We start from the raw sequence: 19,316 nt of genomic DNA, 5'->3' as shown, positions 1-19,316 counted from the left end.
TTGTACTATCAACCTGGAATTTTATTAAAAATTGCTGTATTGTACACGATTATTTGGGTCTATTATGTTTTGTTTATTCAGCAGTTGATGGGCATTTATTTCCATTGGGCTGTTACGAATGTTACTCTTGGAATGTGTAGCTTTTTCTGTGGACATGTGCTGAATAGTTTCTGAATTTGTTCTCTAGCCTTCTTCAAGGGTTTTCCTGCTTCTGTCCCCTACACTGTGGCTAGAGTGTCCTTAATAAAATGTGAACCTAGTCATATCATTGCCCTTCCTAAAATTCTCTCATAGTGTCCTGTTGGAATAACTGGTCTTCACTCTATTCAGGTGCTTGTCACTTATTGGATGGAAGTGCCTTTGGATTGAAGCATTTTTTGGGTTGGTCCCTTACCTTACCTATTCTCCCTCCCAAGGTGTGGTCTTTGGGTTCCCAATAAATCCCATGGATCTCAGGAAGAAAACTGTTTGCAGTTTTGGTTTTCCACTATTGAGCTATTAGCTTGCTGGTATTAGTACTAGGAGCAGAAGGCTTGCATGTGGAAGTTCCTGAACCTGTTTTATCTTCTTAATCATGTGTAGATTATTTTCTGTGCCTGGTGTTTGCTTCCATACCCATATCCCCTCAAACCCCTGGAGTTAGGCCATGAGGCTTCTGCTTTACCAAGTGGTAACCTTAGAAATCTGCTTTATGGGGGCCGGAGAGATTGCACGGAGGTAAGGCATTTACCTTTCATGCAGAAGGTCATCCGTTCGAATCCCGGCATCCCATATGGTCCCCTGTGCCTGCCAGGAAAAACCCCTGAGCACTGCCGGGTGTGACCCAAAAACCACACACACACACACACACACACACACACACACACACACACACACACACACACACAAAGAAATCTGCTTTATGGACCGGAGAGATAGCACAGCAGTAGGGCTTTTGCTTTGCACACAGCCAACGCAGGACGGACCATGGTTCAATTCCTGGCATCCCATATGGTCCTCTGTACCTGCCAGGGGCAATTTCTGAGCTTAAAGTCAGGAGTAGCCCCTGAGCACATCAGGTGTGACCCAAAAACCAAAAACAAACAAACAAACAAACAAAATAAATCTGCTTTCTGACTCAGCATCCAGACCTGATGCTGTCCCCTGATGTTTCCAACTTATTGTCAGCCAGTGGCAAACTGCATTTCTCATCTAGATCTTAAAGTGCTTTACTTTTCTGAGCGTACTTATCCTGTTACTTGTCCTCACTCTGACCCATCCTTCCCAGCCACAACTCCATGCCACACACCCTGTTCCACTCCCAAGCCTGACTGAATGTCCTGCTCAATGTGCTTTCATGCATGTCTCATGTTCATTACAGACCGAGACATTCTTCATATGATAGTCATGTACTTGCTGACTGTTTCTTCTTTTCCACTCTAAGCAATGAAGAGACTGTGAATACTAGTTCTTTTCTAGTTTCTGACACATACTTGGGGGCATAGTAAAATCTATCGAAAGGATGATTGTGGTTGACAATCATCAACCATGGTAAGTTAGGACTGAAGGGAGGGAGGGAGCTAAAGCCTTTTGTGGGCACCATTTGTAGTAGTAGGAGAGAGTTCTCCTAACTTGTGTTTTCTTAGAGACAGCAGTTTAGTGCATAGTATAAAATAAAAAGGAGACTTATTACAATGTGCTATTAGAAGTACATTAGGATGAATCAAATAGTTCTGCTAGGTGCAGCTTGAAATCTGAAAATGGATTTTCCTTGCTTTTAGTTTTTGTCACCATTAGATATAGCCTAATGTTTAGGTCATTTATTATACATATTGATATGGATGACTAAATTACTTGGAAACTGCTAGACTGTTTTTTTTCTTATGCTCCTTTTAATTGATTTTATTTTGATGTTGCTTTTTCAGCTTTCGGAAAATGTGATTGATCGAATGAAGGAAACTTCCCCTGGTTCGAAGCCTCCACGCTATTCGGGTTCCTTTGGTGCCTCAGGTATTTCATGATTTTTATTCCAGAGCTTTTTTTTTTATATGTAGAAAATGGATAAGCAGGTAAGAGTTTACTCCCAAGACTCCTCTACACTGTGCCTTATATTTGGCTGTTTCTGTCTTTTATAGCACAGATTAGAAATCAGTACCAAATTTTCCTTTAAAAACCTGCTTTATACTTGGAAATCTAGTGAATCAGCTTATAGACCTTGAAAACTATTTTATTCAGTTCCTGAATCCTCTTTGACTTTGGAAGATAACTCTGTGGTTTTCTTTTGTTTGTTTTTGCTTGTGTGTGTGTGTGTGTGTGTGTGTGAAATGGATTACATATAGGGGCATAGAGACTTAGTAGTAAATATTTATCCCTGCCTAGAAAAACAAACACCTCACTGAATTTAGGAAATACCAACTTCTGTTTCCAAATTGTGAATTATCTCCCATTTTATTTTATGGTAGATTTTGCTTGAGCTTACAGTTTATCCCTTCCTGGTCGGTTTTAATTATGGATGAAAAGATGGTGTTACATGACATTTATGGAGCATTATTAAAACTCATTTTACCATAACTCCTGATGGACCCTAGATCAGAAGCTTCTCTCCAGGGCCAGAGCAATAGCACAGCAAGTAGGACACTTGCTTTATCAACCCAGGATTGATTCCCTGTTGTCCTATATGGTCCTCTGAACCTGCCAGGAATGATTTCTGAATGCAGAGTCAGGAGTAAATTCTCACTACTAGTGAGTGTGGGCCCACCCTAGTCCCATACACAAAAAAAAGTGGTTTTCTCCCTTTTCCTCTTCCCATCTGCATCTTTATTCAACTTACATATATTTATTTTCTGAATACCTGCTCAGTGTCTGGCATCACAGATGCTCTGTAAATATTTACAAAGAAAATACATAGACAGCTGTCCAGTTTGATGGCAGGATGTGCTATTTATTGGTGAAATGACTGAGAAAATCTTTGGGATGATTCATTGTGGACTAAGCTAGAGTTTTTAGTATTTATTAGAAAGGGGTCTTGGGTGGTGGGTCTGGCTATACAGACTGTTATTTTATTGAGAAAGGAAATGCTGCCAAAAAGGGCCACTTTGTGTGAGTTGGTAATGAGTGAGTTACTGGGTTCTTAGTGAGTGCTGATTAGTCACTTACCATCAGTTGAGCTGGGTATGTTTATAGCATGTTTATAGTATGTTTATAGCTAATAGGAGTGGATTTAGTTCTTGTCCTTTTGAAACATCTTGTTTAAAAGAGCTTTAAGAAAGTTTAGGGGCTGGGTAGGTGGCGCTGGAGGTAAGGTGTCTGCCTTGCAAGCGCTAGCCAAGGAAGGACCTCGGTTCGATCCCCCGGCGTCCCATATGGTCCACCCAAGCCAGGGGCGATTTCTGAGCACATAGCCAGGAGTAACCCCTGAGCGTCAAATGGGTGTGGCCCAAAAACCAAAAAAAAAAAAAAAAAGAAAGTTTAGGGGTTGGAGAGATAGTGCAGGAGTTATGGTATGGTTCCCATCCCCTGCCCTCCACCCCACTCAAAAAAGAGAAAGGTTCAGAGATAATTAACTTTCTGTAGAAGTGATCAGTCCTTTTTATTTTTTTCTTGGTTGGAGATGCTTTCATTGCTTCTGAACCATGCTTTGTATTACCTCACATGACTTGCATCTTTAGGTCTGTCATTGCAGTAGCCCAATGCAGCCAGGGCTGCAGGGCTGAAAGATGCAGAGACCCAAGGCAGACAGGGCTCAGTGCTACAAAGCTCTCAGAGTCTGTGGGTCCAGATGCGGGTTGGGGCCTCATGCCCACCTAGGGATGCCAACATGTAGTGACTGCCTGCCCAGGACTGAGAAAGATAGAAGAGTAGAAACTATGTATATTTTTTATTTATCCCGGTGTCTGATTCTTGCTGCTGTTGTCTGGGGGCTTCAGAGAGAGGGAAAGAGAATTAGATGAAATTCACTGGCCAGAGATGACTGGGAGAGGCCTGAGCTTGAAGAAGAAAGAAAAGAGAATAGATACAGAGCAGGCAGCATTTCTCAGATGTTTTATCTTTGGTCCTCCTGCAGGCCAGCAGACCTGCTCTGGTAAATATCCTGCCCCCCCCCCCCCCTCCGGAAGTTTTTTTTAATATCCGGCATGACAAGAGGCTATGGGAGTGTGTCCAGAGGCATGGCCAGGTTTAATAGCCATTACAGTGAGAGTATCCAAGGGGCATGTCTTAAGTCCAACTGCCAAGTGGGGATACCCAAGGGGCATGTCCAAGTCCTACTGCCTTAGGTCATCTTTCCTGATTTTCATGTAATCACCTTCATTTGCGTGATTTTCAAATCATGTTTGTGACTCCCCACATTATAATTATATTTTCATCTGTGACCTATTTCGTCATTCAATTTACAAGAAATCTCAACTCAAGAAATGTCTAGTGGGGCCCGGAGAGATAGCACAGCAGCGTTTGCCTTGCAAGCAGCTGATCCAGGACCAAAGGTGGTTGGTTCAAATCCCGGTGTCCCATATGGTCCCCTGTGCCTGCGAGGAGCTATTTCTGAGCAGACAGCCAGGAGTACCCCTGAGCACAACCAGGTGTGGCCCAAAAACAAAAACAAAAACAAATAAACAAAAAAGAAATGTCTAGTGGACATATCCCAAATGGACCTTTTTGCTTTTTCCCTAATCTCCTCCTTCTGCATCTGTTCCAGGTAATGGAATAATCCCCAAACCTAGACTTCATTCTTGTTTTCTCTTGTTTTTATCCCAGAGTCATGTCACTAGCTAGAATCTTCAACCCCATATCTAAATCACATTGACTTCAAACTTTTATGCTCTTCTCCACTGCTGTGGCCCCACATCAGGGAATCAGCTTCTCTTGCCTCTGCAGAGGCCTCAGAATTGGCTCTGTCCTGCCATTTTCTTTTTTTTTTTTTTTTTTTTTTTTTGTTTTTTTGGGTCACACCCGGCAGTGCTCAGGGATTATTTCTGGCTCCAGGCTCAGAAATTGCTCCTGGCAGGCACAGGGGACCATATGGGGTGCCGGGATTCGAACCGATGACCTCCTGCATGAAAGGCAAACGCCTTACCTCCATGCTATCTCTCCGGCCCTGTCCTGCCATTTTCTTACTCTCCCACTCACTTGGCTGTACTCATGGATTCAATCACTGTGGAAAACAACATTCTTGTTCTGTCACAGTGGGAGTTTCTTAGATACTGTGGGTCTCATATTGGCCCCAGACATGCCAGGACTGGCGTCTCTCACTATTGAACTTCTCAGCTCTTGTCTTTCACTACTCATCCTCTCCTCCACAGTGACTGGTCTCTCTGCTGAAAGATAAATTTACTCCTTGTTTGTTCCCAATTCCCAATTCCTAGAATAGATCTAGGCTCTTAGCACTGATTTTCAATGAATTAATTTAGGTATGACCCCTTATCCACCTTAAAAGTACCTATTTTGTATAATTCCATATAGAATATAATTCAAGGAATTGAATTCAAATGATATTTGTTGATTGCTTTACTATAGATAACTTAGGTATTTTTTTCCCACTTTCTAAAAATTTAAACACCATGGTTACAAGGTTTTTCATAATACAATTATTTTTACAGATAAAGTTCATGATTGAGTTACAGTCAATGTATAATGACTTCACCAGTGCTCATATCCTGCCACCAGTGTCAAGTTTCCCTTACACCCACCCTCATGGCCTCTTTCCTCCCATCGACCTTCTTTTTCTTTCTTCTCACTCACTCACTCACTCACTCACTCACTCACTCACTCACTCACTCACTTTCCTCCCTTCTCTTTTTTCTTTTGTGACATTGTGGTTGGTATTGCTGCAAATGAAAGGGTGCCATGAATATCCTTTCCATATTAGACATTCTCCATTCTAATTGGACTCTCTGCTTTTTGTGGCAAGCTACCTACCATAGAATGGCCCTCCTGATTTTCATATCTATTGTCTCTATATCATCCCTACACTGTATATTCTATATTTGCCCTTCTGACTCATTTCATTCATCATAATATTCTTCATGCCCATTCATGTATAAGCAAAATTCATGACTTTGTTTTTTCTAATGACTGCAAAGTATTCCATTGTTTAGGTATATCATAGTTTCTTTAGCCACTCATCTGTTGTTTGGCACCTGGATTGCTTCCAGATTCTGGCTATTGTAAATAGTGCTGTGATGAACATAGTAGTGCATAGGTTTTTATGTATTTTATTTTTTGTGTTCTTAAGGTATATCTCTAGAAGTGGTATTGCTGGATCATAAGGAAGCTCATTTATTAGTTTTTAAAGGAATCTCGATATTGTTTTTCAGAAAGGCTGGACTAGACAGATTCCCATCAGCAGTGAATGAGAGTCCCTCTCTCTCTATTACCACGGCAGCATTGGTTGTGCTTGATTTTGTAATGTGTGCCAGTCTCTCGTGTGAAATGATACCACATTGTTGTTTTATTTGCATCTTCCTGATGATTAGTGATGTGGAGCATTTATTCATGTGTTTTTTGGGCAATCTGTATTTCTTCTTTGAGGAAATATCTGTTCATTACTTCTCCCCATTTTTTGATTTGGTTAGATTTTTTTCTTGTTTGGTTTTGTCAGTACCTTAGATATCTTAGATATTTATCAGATGGGCATTGGGTGAATAGTACTCTCCTATTCCATAGGTAGCCTTTGTATCCTAGTTATGTTTCCTTTGAAGTACAAAAGCTTCTCAGTTTAATGTAGTCCCATTTGTTTATTTCTGCTTCCACTTACTTTGACAGTGGTGTTTCCTCCTTGAAGATGCCTTTAGTCTCAGTGTCATGGAGTGTTTTGTCTTTGTTTTCCTTTATGTACCTTTTGGTTTCAGGTCTGATATCATGATCTTCAATCCATTTTGATTTGACCTTTGTGCATGGTATTAAAGAGAGGTCTAAGTTCACCTTTATGCATGTCATTGACCAGTTTTTTCCAACACCACTTGTTAAAGAGGTATTCCTTGCTCCATCTTGTATTCATTGCTCCTTTATTAAATATTAATTGGTTGTATTCCTGGGAGTGTGTCAGTCTCAGAATACTCAAGTCTGTTCTATTGGTCTGAGGATCTGTCTTTATTCCAATACCATGCTGTTTTAATCACTATTACTGTATAGTACAATATAAAGTTGGGGAAAGGGATGTCTTCCATCTTCTTTTCCCCAAGGATTGGTTTAGCTATTCATGGGTGTTTATTGTTCCAAATGAATTTCAGGCGTGTTTGATTCATTTCTTTGAAATATGTCATAGGTATCCTTAGAGGAATTGCATTAAATTTGTACAGTACTTTGGAGAGTATTGCCATTTTAATGATGTTAATCTTTCCAATCCACGAACAGGACATAGGTTTTCATTTCCTTGTGTCCTCTTTTATTTCTTGAAGCAGTGTTTTATAGTTTTCTTTGTATAGGTCTTTCATCTCTTTAGTTAAATTGACTCCAAGGTACTTGATTTTCTGAGGCACAGTTTTGAATGGAGTTGTTTTTGTAATGTCTTTCTTCTGTTTCATTATTTGTATATATAAAACACCATGGATTTTTTGAGTGTTAATTTTGTTGCTTCCCACTTTTCTAAACAAATCTATTGTTTCTGGAATCTTTTAGTAGAGTCTTTATGATTTTCTAAATACAGAATCATGCATCACGGCTAACAATGAGAACTTGACTTCTTTTCCTATCTGGATGCCCTTGTATCTTTTTCTTGCCTAATTGTTGTGTTGAATAGAAGTGGCAAGAGGGACAACTTTCTCTTGTGCCATATCTTAGAGGAAAGGCTTTTAGTTTTTCCCCATTGAGTATAATATTTGCCATGAGCTTGTCGCAAATGGCCTTTGTTGCCCTATGTGTGGGGTCCTGTTTATTCCTTTGTTGGGTATTTGTGTATTCTCAAAGAGTTCCCAGAATGAGAAATTGATTCCCATCCTCTTGTCCCCTTTTGGGGGGAGATCTTGGTAATAATTATCCGCAGCAAATAATCCACACGACAGAAGGGTTAAGGGGTAAAAGGTTGGGTGAAGAGAGTCTTTTGTCAGCCTGCTGCATGCTCCAAAAAACACCTGGAGCCAGCCAGCAAACTCTCCAAAAGACCCCAAACACCTCACTCCCAAGCTATTTATTCAGCTCTTAACAGCGCCCCCACCTGGAAGGTCAAGGTGGGACAACAGGCAAAGAATAATCTTATGGAAATATTTTCATATACCACAGCCTTGACTGTATTGAGAAAAGTTTCTTCAATTCTGATCTTGCTGAGAATTTTTATCATGAATGGTTGTTGGACTTTGCCAAATTCTTTCTCTGCATCTATTGATATGATCATATGTTTTTTATTTTTCCTTTTGTTGATATGATATATCACTCTGATTGACTTGCGTATGTTAAACCATCCTCACCTCTTTAGAACTAAATTTATATTAACTTTATATGACATGAGATGAAAGGTAGAGCTCTTTGGTTGTACTAAGCCTTTATTAGTGTGCAGTAGCCACAAGTTCCTGGTGGCTGCCTTATGGTACAATGATGAGTAAGGGAGTATTTTTTCCATGCAGAGATGTCTGGTTTTGGCTCTGGTCTAGGAGATATCATTGGGAGCATGTTCTCAGATGACCTTAATCACAAATGTGTCACTGGAGGTATGGCACTATGAGGCTCTGTGTGGGTGCTTTGAATCTTATTTCTAGCCTTACCTCATCCCAGATCCTCCTTGTATGGGCTCCTGGGTAGAGATGAGGAACTATTTCCTGGAGAGATGCCATCTTTTCCTCCTCACAGTCTCATTGTGAGATACACTATTCTCTGAACTACACACTGGGTGTGCTGGATTACAGAGAACTTGGAGGATATTTCCTGTCTCTATTCCAGCCTAATCCAAGAACTGAGGTTTGACATGCTCTTTGTGTGTGTGTGTGTGTGTTTGACATGCTCTTTGTGTGTGTGTGTTTGACATGCTGTGTGTGTGTGTGTGTGTGTGTGTGTGTGTGTGTGCTTGTTTTTGAGTCACACTTGGCAGTTCTCAGGGTTTACTTTTGGCTCTGCATTCAGGATTACTCTTGGCAGTGGTTGGATGACCTTCTGGGGTAAAAGTGATAGAACTCAGGTTGGCCAAGTGCAAGACATTTGCCCTATCTTATCTATACTATTGCTGTGACCCTATGGCACGCTCTTTTGAAAGGATCTCACCATTAGCTTCAGAATGCAAGTAGACTCGGGTGGCATAATTGAATACAGATGTATTCTTAATAAAAGCTGAAGCAAAAACAGCAACAACAACAAAAACACCAACCTCCCTCCATCCCAAAACTCAGAACATACAAATAAAAAAGCCACCTCAAACCAATACCTCCAGCTGTTTGTGAAAGTAGGAAAATAGCAAGTTTATATACTCCTCTTTGGAGGGGGCCCCCTTAGGAGGTTTCAGGTAATGCTCAATATAGATTTCTGAAGATTTGTAATTTAGATGTGTTATGAAATAATTTTTCAAGTCTACGAAAATGTATTGACAAAAGTGTCACCAGCCTCGTCTACATTTTTCAGTGTCAAGTAAGTTATATATTAAATGTGAGTTGAATTTTTAATATTCATTGAAATGCTCTCTTCCCTGTAGGACTCATTCAGACCAGCCCTCGGCTGTTCATCTGTTGAATATAGGGTTGGGCCCCTGATTCATGCGGGGACCCTCAGGTGCCAGTTTGTTGGAACGAAGTTTTGTTACATGTGTAATTTTGAGAATGTTATTTATTTATGCACTAAGAGAGTTCCTCTGAAGACTTGACCAAGACAGTTCTTTTTCTTTTTCTCCCTTAAACCTTGAACCAGATCAATGACTCGTTGCAATAAGTATTTGCATGTAGAACTGTTCAGTTCAGGCAAAATAATATACTATGTGACACCCAGCAGATTGTAATGCCACTTTAATAAATGAGTGTGCTCTAAAGAACTTAACTGTGTCCTTGCTGCTTTAAATTCATTGCTATTCTCCGCTCTATTGTCTTGCCTGGAAATTTAATTTTAGATTGACATAAGAGCATATCATTGTATATTACTTTAAATGTACCTTTGCATTAACATCTTGAATATTTATTTTGGGGGGGCATGCCTGTGGTGCACAGGAATTACTCTGGGTGGGCTTAGGATATTGTATGGGATGTCAGGGATCCAATTCATGGATCTATTGCCACATGTAAGGCAAATGCCTGACCTGTTGTACTCTTACTCCGACTCTTAATATTTTGAATCTTTTGATTTTAGAAATATGTGTTGGATGTGGATTTATTTTTTTCTTTTTGACCCAATTCTTTTTTTCTGTGTATTTCTTTCTTTCTGTGTATTTTTCTGTTTGGGTAATGGCTCCTCTGATCTAACCAAGGACAACTCTTTCCTCAAGTCAGTATAGGGCCGGGGAAAGGGTAGGAAATCCAAGTTGGAGGCCACTTGTTGGTTTCCTAAGTCATTGGTAACCAGATGAAAATGATCAATCTGGAAAAAGAGACAAATGAATTTACTTTCCTTATTATTCTCACTCTGCAAATTTCCCTGTAAATTTCTTGTCATTGTGAAAAATAAGGAAGATTCTCCAATTTGTGTTAACTATATCACTGAGATCACTAAGTAGCTGGCAACCTTAACAAATTGCAGAAACCAATTTAAGCAGGAAATAGCACAGCCTAAACTAAAAAGCCAATTTTGGGAAACAGATGCATCTTTACGTTCTTCTGTGTTTTTCTCCCAGAATCTGGTTTCCCTAGTTACTTTCGAACAGCTCTTTACGACCCATCTAGATAGAGTACTATAGGGAGAGTTGAAAGTAAATAAGCCCTGCTTATCCCTTTGCAGTTACAGAAATGAAGAGAGTTGCAGGTTTCCAGCTTTTAATATTGGAAACTTTGTTGATGTCAGAGTATCAACTCTTTTATTTTATTTTACTTCATTTTATTTTTGTGGTTGTTGGGATAGACACAAAACTATTGCTTGGCAATTTCTAAAAGGATATATATATATACACACACCAGTGCTGAAAGGTTTGAAATTAATGGGTCAGCCCAATATATTCACTTTATGTTTAATGGTTGGCTAATGTGTATCTTATATCATTTTTTCCACCAGTCAGCAGATATTAGTAGAGCAGCCATCTCTGACTTCAAGGATCTCTTGATTTGACCTCAAAAAATCTGGTCTATACCAGTAAGAGTTTGTGTTCTCCAACTGCTACATTAATGATTTTGAGTAGGTGAAAGAATAGGTGAGACAGCAGATTCAGGAAAAGGGCTTTAGGAATAAAGAGAAAGGGGGGCATGCTGGGATGTCAGGTTTTTGAGGACAGCACTTGGCCACACGGGGCTCGTGGGCTGGAAGTTTCCTTGCATCATCAGTGCCCAGACTGGATCACTTCAGAGAGGTCTTGGGGAAAGTCCTCATTGAAGGAAGGGGACATTAGTGGGTGAGTGTTATCTCTAGGACCTAGCAGCTCTACTCAGCTATTCCACTGAAATGGAGGAAGCATGCACAAACTTGCTACTTTATTATTTTTTTCCATGGCTAAGAGTGCCATGCCATGCTGGTTTTCTCATTGATCGTCAAGAAAGAAGTCAAAGGGGTTCACATGTGGGTTTTCCTTTTTTTTTTTTTTTTGGTCACACCCGGCATAGCTCAGGGGCTACTTTTGGCTCTGTGCTCAGAAATCGCTGGCAGGCTTGAGGGACCAAATGGGATGTCAGGGATTGAACCCAGGTCAGCCGCATGCTAGGCAAACGCCCAACCAGCTATGCTATCACTCCAGCTCTGCGTTTGGGTTTTCTATCATCACATTAAATAAAGGCATTTTTTTTTTTAGTGAACAAAATAAGCATCCACAAAAGCATGTTTATTTTTCTTTATTGGCCCTAGAGCCCTGTACCAAAGTTGCCCACCACTGCATGAGCTGTCTTATATGTAGGTGACCACAATTCTTTCTGGGCTGAGTGGCAAAGGTAACACCTGTAGATGAGGTCTTGTAAAGCTGATGTGTGGCCAAGATGGAAACCAGAGAGGGGAAATGTGCCTGTGTGGTTGAGGGAGATGTGGCAAAGGCCACATGGGACTTGGTGTGTTTGATGCTGACACTGCATGGATGGCGAGAAGCTGTCCTTGCCTGCTACTCTGTCTTTTCTGCCCAGGTCTCAGGAGCCCTCTGTGCCCCTTGACTCAGCCCTTGTGTGTGACTCTGGAGAAAGAGGCCTAAGTTTAAATTCACTTTATATTTTGATTTTTGTTCGTTTATTTTTTGGGTGGGACTCTGGAGAAAGAGGCCTAAGTTTAAATTCACTTTATATTTTGATTTTTGTTCGTTTATTTTTTGGGTCACACTTAGAGTGCTCAGCCCTTATGCCTGGTTCTGTGCTCAGGGATCACTCATGGTAGGCTTCAGGGGACTGTATGGAATGCCATGGTTGTTAAACCTGGGTCAACTTTGAGCATGACAAGCAGCCTACCTCTGGTCCCCTCACTTTATATTTTGAGAAGAGATCTTGGAAAATTTGTAAAGAGCATTTCCCACCACACATCCATTCTGTGGTGCGCTGGGAGCTGTGGTTTGGCCCATTGTGCTAGCCAGAAGAAAGAAGCCAGGAGAGTGCTGGAATGATAGAGTATTTGCCTTGCAAGTGGCTGACCTGGCACGAACTCTGATTCGATCCCCGGCATCTCATATGGTTCCCCCAAGCCTGGCAGAGTGATTTTTTTTTTTTGGGGCACACCCGGCGGTGCTCAGGGGTTACTCCTGGCTGTCTGCTCAGAAATAGCTCCTGGCAGGCACGGGGGACCATATGGGACACCGGGATTCGAACCAACCACCTTTGGTCCTGGATTGGCTGCTTGCAAGGCAAACACTGCTGTGCTATCTCTCCGGGCCCCAGAGCAATTTTTTTAAATAATAATTTTTATTGTGATCAAAGAGTGAATAACAAATCTTGCACAGTAATATTTAAGATACATAGTGACAATGAATCAGAGCCATTCCCACCACCAGGGTTGTCCTCCCTCCACATCTTTTCCCAGCATGTATCCCAGATTTCCCATTGCCCTATGAGTGCTAGTGTAGCTGTTCCCCTCTGTGTATAGCTTATTGTAGCTAGTGTATTGATTCTGTTGTTGACTTTAGGTTTGATGTTTAAGTCTGATAATTTTTTAATTCTACTCAATGTTCATATGGCTGTTTAGTCCTGGTACCGTTCATTTTTATTTTCCCCCTCAATTCATGAAGCATAACAAGATGATTCAAGTTGTGTGGTTCTGCTGGAAGAAGACAAAGAAAAAAAAAGTAGCAACTACCAAAAAAATAAAAAGCACCCAGCAGCAAAAAATTTCACCAAATAATAACCACAAGAGTGAGGAAAAGAAAGAAAAGAAAGAAAAAAAGGAAGAAAAAAAAAGAGAAAAAGTAAAAAAGAAAAAGAAGAAAATAAAAACAAAGGGAGTGCTGGTGTGGCAAGGTTTTATGCTCCCCCCATTTTTTTTTTTTTTTTTTGCATAGACACAGTAAATATTGGGTAAGTAAGAAAGGGAATTTCCAAAATGAAAGACATTCTTGCAATAATAGTTTTCAGACACAAAAGAGAAAAGAGTTGGAAGTTCCAGCTCACCTCCGGAAGCTTACCACAAGAGTGATGAGTTTAGTTAGAGAAATAACTACATTTTGAACTGTCCTATTAATGAGAATGTATGAGGGAAATGGAGAGCCTGTTTAGAGTACAGGCGGGGGTCGGGTGGGGAGGAGGGAGACTTGGGACATTGGTGATGGGAATGTTGCACTGGTGATGGGTGGTGTTCTTTACATGACTGAAACCCAAACACAATCATGTATGTAATCAAGGTGTTTATTGGGAATTTCCTTGGACTAAGAAATTCAGGATTTCTCTGTCCTTGTCATGGGAACAACTGCTGGCTCCAAACATGCTCATTACCACACCCCAAGGTCTTTTTTTGTGATGCCAGGAAACTTTCCATGCCAGACCAATTTCTGAGCACAGAGTCAGGAGTAACCCATGAGCGCTGCTGGGTATGCCCCCTTCCCCCCAAACAAAACAAAAGAAAACAAAACAAAAAAAGAAGCTAAGAGAGTGGTGGTAGCAAGTTCCCAGATAGTCCTATTTCCCATGTCTCAGCTTCTGTCCTTGGATTTCCACAGGATCTGTTAGGCCTTTGGCCTCATTTGCTTCTGTTCACTGCTCTTGGAGGTCTCTCTCCCTCAACTCCTATCACATCACTTTCTTGTCACATCATTTTCTTTCTGATAGAGGCAGGGAATTGAGTGGACAGAAATGCTCACTTGTTCCTCAGTCACTGCTATGGTGCCTGGAGGCCAGTAATTGCTGGGATTCAAGCACCCAAAGTGATTACTGTGACTGAGTAGAGGAGAGAAAAGCTGCAGCAGAAATCCTATTTTTTCTTTAATTTTGTTTTGGATTTGGGGCTGTACCGGCTGGTGTTTAGGGTTTACTTCTGGTTCTGCTCAGGGATCACTCCTGGTAGGGCTCAGTGAATACATATATGACGCTGCATGGACCCAGGCAGTGCTGGTAAGGCAAAGACTTTAACCCTGATGTTGTCTCCCTGACCTGTGGCCTCATTCTTCTACTGCACTGTGAATGGCACAGTAGTGGATTGTATTTCCTCATTGATGAGTCTTGGTTTTTTTCTTTTTTTGGTTTGTTTGTTTTTTGGGGGCCACACCCAGCAGCGCTGAGGGGTTACTCCTGGCTCTGCACTTAGAAGTCGCTCCTGGCAGGCTCGGGGGACCATATGGGATGCTGGGGATAGAACCCAGGTCTGTCCGTGTGCAAGGCAAATGCCCTACCGCTGTGCTATCACTCCAGCCCCTAGAGGAGTCTTGTGATTGGACCTAGCACACAAGTGAAGTGTGGATGTCACCAACTGTGAACCCAGCCACACAGGGTACACACCTTATAGTCATGATAGAGGTTTTTAAAGTATCAGGACTGGGATTTTGAGGAACCAGTGGTAGAGCACATGCTTTGCATGTGTGAAGCTTTAGGTTTGATTCCCAATACTACATGCCCCTCTGTATCACCAGCACCTTTGAATGTGACCCTGGTAGTTTCTTGAGCACCCTAGGAGTATTTCTGAGCACCCTCAGCCATGTTCTTTCTCACGACAATGGTGACCAAACAGAAAAATAGACATTGGTTATGCAGGAGCTTTAATCTATAGATTTTTAGTACAATAAGATGGTGTGTTTTTTATTTTAATTTAATATGCTGGTGACAAGACACAGTAGTATTTTTGCCTTTCTTAGAATTTGATAGACTTGAGGCCAGTTGGACGACAATTCCCAAGAGCACCACAGATGTGCCTGTTCTCCGCTGTGTGTGGAGGATTCAGAATCGATGCAAAGACCCTTTCAACTGTCAGCCAAATAGTAGCTTATTGTTGTTGAATACGACAGTTGTTCAGTGTGAAAACCATTTCAGAAAGGAAGGGCTGACTCTGCATTTCATTACTCTCTTTATCTACCCTTTGTGTCTACCTGGCTTCAGAATGACAACTAGAGTGTCTGTCTCAAACCAGATCAGTGAACCAGGGAACATTAAATGTGGTGAATACTCTTGTTTTAAAACTATTGTGGGGCCAGAGAAATAGCACAAGTGTCAAGGCACTTGCCTTGCAAGCAGGAGAACTAGATTTGATCCCAGTCCTATGAGCCCCACCAGAAGTGAATTATTCCTGAGCATTACCAGGTCTGGCCCCCAAACCAAGAAAAGGTAAACAAATAAATAGAAATTCACTTAGCTTCCAAGTTAATTGAGTGCATTCAGGGGTCTGGTCTTCCCAGAGTAGCACAATAGTCAGGCTTCCCTCGATCCACTGCCTCTCACCCTACTTCTCATGGTGCAGAGAATTGAAAAATGGCTTTCCAAAAATGAGTACTGGCAGGATGTTCCTCTTTTTTTCCTTCCCTACTTCAGTGGAGAGGGGTGGGTGGTGCTGCATAAAGGTATCCTTGTGCTGACTTGGTTGGGGTCACTTAGAAACTTGGTTCCTAACCAAGTGTTGCTCCTCTGGCCTTCATTCTCCCCATAGATTTTCACTGGTATCATTGCTCTGGTCACTCACTGTCTTCTCCCTAAACCCTCTTCACACTAAGTCCTCTTGCTCTGGTTCCCTGCCTTCAGTTTTGCATTCCCCATTGGAAGCTAAGTGAATTTCTATTTATTTGTTAACCTTTTCTTGGTTTGGGGGCCATACCTGGTAATGCTCAGGAATAATTCACTTCTGGTGGGGCTCAAAGGACTGGGATCAAACCTAGTTCTCCTGCTTGCAAGGCAAGTGCCTTGATACTTGTGCTATTTTTCTGGCCCCACAATAGTTTTAAAATGGGGGTATTCACCACATTCTGCTTTTATGACAGCCTTGATGGCGGACCAACCTTTCCTAAGCATGTAAGTTTGGGGTTCTCCACGTGGTTCCCCATTTCATCTGGAGAAACCCTCTCCTTTCCTCTTAGGCTGAAGTGTGAATATCCTCACCAGTGTCAATACATATCTTGATTCCCTAAGCACTGTGTGGTCTCTCCTGAGCACTGAGCTAGGAGTTGCCTCTGCCTCATCACCTCCAAAAAAATGTTTTGTGTATGTGTGTGTCTGTGTGTGTGTGTCTCTGTGTGTGTATGTATGTATGTATAAAAGAAGACATGGCCTTGATCTTATATTTCCATGTGGGCTTGCATCCTGGATTAGACGAATCAACTCTGTTTCTCTAATTAGGAAGTATCTGGCAGAGCAGCGTTAGTTAAATTTTATTGGGTGACATGGATGATGAGTGGGCAAAATGTGTCATGCTTTTCTAAATAATATTTGACTTCTTGGACTTTGTCTTGATATTGTGCCCTAAATCTTTTCTGGGGTCTGGGGTGGGATTTGGGCTATACTTGATTTTGTCTGGAAAGCTATACCCTATGTGCTCAGGAGGAGTCAATCCTAGTGGTGATCAGGGGACTATTTGTGCTTGGGATAGAACATGGGCGTCTAGCATGCAAGGCATACATACAGTCATCCCTCTGAGCTCTCTTGCTGGCTTTCAAAACTGTGCCTTTAAAATGACTTTTGTGCCATTTTTTCTGAAACTTTTCTTAAAAAAGTGTTGCCGTGCTATGCTAACCCAGAACATTTTGGGAGCGATTATTATAAGATTATGGGAAGTTATAATCCTCTTTTCATAATTATTCTTCGACCTTTGACATATTTTATGAGTTTTTAAATGAAAAATACTTAAGTAATATATGCGCTGGATAATTAAAGAAAAATTTTAATCAGACCGGATAAACATATGGATGATAAACTACCGCTTCTTACTCTTTTCCTTTTTTCCTGCTTAACATTGCATCTCGATAGTTGACCATTGTCGCATAATCCATGCCATCTCTCTTGCGAAAACTTCAGGACTAGAGATGTAGATGGATCACTTACTTTGCATATTTGAATCTCTGAATTTGACCCTTAGCACTGCAAAATTTTGAAATAAAATAAGAAATTTAATTAAATAAAAAGATCTGGTGAAAGCTAGATAGAAAGGATAAGAGTTAAGGCACTTGCCTCACATGTGACTAACCCCACATTTTGATCTCTGCCACTTTGTATGGTCTGAGCACTTGCCAGGAGTGATACCTGAACACAGAGCCAGGAGTAAGCCCTGAGTACCACCAGATGTGGCCCAAATTCTCCAACCCTTAGGAAAAAAAAAGGCAAGGAGCTGAGAGGGCCAGAGCATATGCTTTTGCTTATGGAAACCCCAAATTTTATCCCCAACATTTTTTTTTTTTTGGTTTTTGAGTCACATCCAACAGCTCTCAGGGGTTACTCCTGGCTCTACACTCAGAAATCACTCCTGGCAGACTCGGGGGACCATATGGGATACTGGGATTTGAACCACCATCCTTCTGCATGCAAGGCAAATGCCCTACCTTCATGCTATCTCTCCTGCCTTATCCCCTGAACACAGAGAGAGTAGCTTCTTAGCAGGCGTGTGTGTGTGTGTGTGTGTGTGTGTGTGTGTGTGTGTGTGTGTGAGAGAGAGAGAGAGAGAGAGAGAGAGAGAGAGAGAGAGAGAGAGAGAGAGAGAGAGAGAGAGAGAGAGAGAGAGAGAGAGAGAGAGAGAGAGAGAGAGAGAGAGAGAGAGAGAGAGAGAGAGAGAGAGAGAGAGAGAGGAGAGGAGAAGAGAAGAGATGAGATCTTTGGAAAAAAGAGATTTAAAAATATTCTTTAATTGAATTACTGTGAGAGACATAAAGTAGTTTGTGATTGAGTTTCAGTCATGAAGTGTCCAACACCCTTCACTAGTGCACATTTCCTACCACCAATGTCCCCAGTTTCCCTCTTGCTCCCCCTTCCCTCCATGGCAGACATTTTCGTTTCTCTCTTGCTTTCTCTCTCTCTCTCTCCTCCTCATTTCCTTTTAGGCACTGTGGTTTGCAGTAATGTTAATGAAAGGTTATCATGCCTATCACTATATCTCATTTCAGTACTCAATTTTTGATCAGAGTGATCATTTCCAACGATCACTGTCGTAGTGATCTCTTCTCTGCTCTAATTGCCCTACTCTTCTTTTTGTGGTACGCTTTCTACCTTGCCTGGTCTTTCTGGCCCTTGTTTGTTGTCTTTTGGGATACTAATTACATACATTTGAAAAAAGCATTTTTAAAAAATTGCCTTTTTCCTCCCTTATCTTTGCTTTTAAGATGTTGAAGTGAAAACTCTCCATTTTATCTTTATCATCATCATTATTATTATTATCATATTTTGCTGGATATCAAGCTCAGACGACTTAAGTGCAAGGTAGGTGCTCTGTCACTGACCCTGTTCCCAGTGCCCTGAATTGAAACATTTCAAGGCCCTGTTGTATTTGTCTGGAGACCTGTTCTGTTTTTTTCCAATGGATCTGAGTCTCTGAGTGGGACAAGACTGTCATAGAGGATGCCTGCACTCAACTTTCACTGTAACTTCTACTCTCAGTTCCAGAGGCCGACCAGGCCCTCAGGGAGGCTACAGAGGACCCTGAAATATTTGTGGCCATCCAGACAGCTGGGGGCTGCTCCAAACTGGGTGAGATGAACCTCCCTTTCTCCAACCAGAAGTGAAAAGGATGCTGTCGAACTGCCTCTGACTAGGGCTGTAATTGTGTGTGTGGGAGAGTCAGGGGATATCGTTCAAAGGGCTCATGCCATGTAATAGTGGTGTGATCTTGCGTAGGTGATCTCAGCCTCCCAAAGGGTTAAATGGAGACAACTACTTTTCCACGTTGTCATGGAGACCAAAATGAGATAATATATACAGGTTCTGAAA

The 19,316-nt window shown here is 41.4% G+C and overlaps 1 protein-coding gene across 1 annotated transcript in view; it reads left to right on the top strand.

Moving 5' to 3' along the window:
* CHCHD3 (coiled-coil-helix-coiled-coil-helix domain containing 3) overlaps nt 1-19,316 on the top strand; it is a 333,437-nt gene that overhangs the window by 12,293 nt on the left and 301,828 nt on the right. Inside the window, exon 2 of the mRNA XM_049775568.1 lies at nt 1,905-1,989. Coding sequence (XP_049631525.1) covers nt 1,905-1,989 — 85 coding nt within the window. The remainder of the gene's footprint in view (nt 1-1,904; nt 1,990-19,316) is intronic.

This window comes from Suncus etruscus, chromosome 1 (assembly GCF_024139225.1).
Source record: "Suncus etruscus isolate mSunEtr1 chromosome 1, mSunEtr1.pri.cur, whole genome shotgun sequence".
Lineage (NCBI taxonomy): Eukaryota > Metazoa > Chordata > Mammalia > Eulipotyphla > Soricidae > Suncus > Suncus etruscus.
This window is presented reverse-complemented; position numbering and strand designations above follow the sequence as displayed.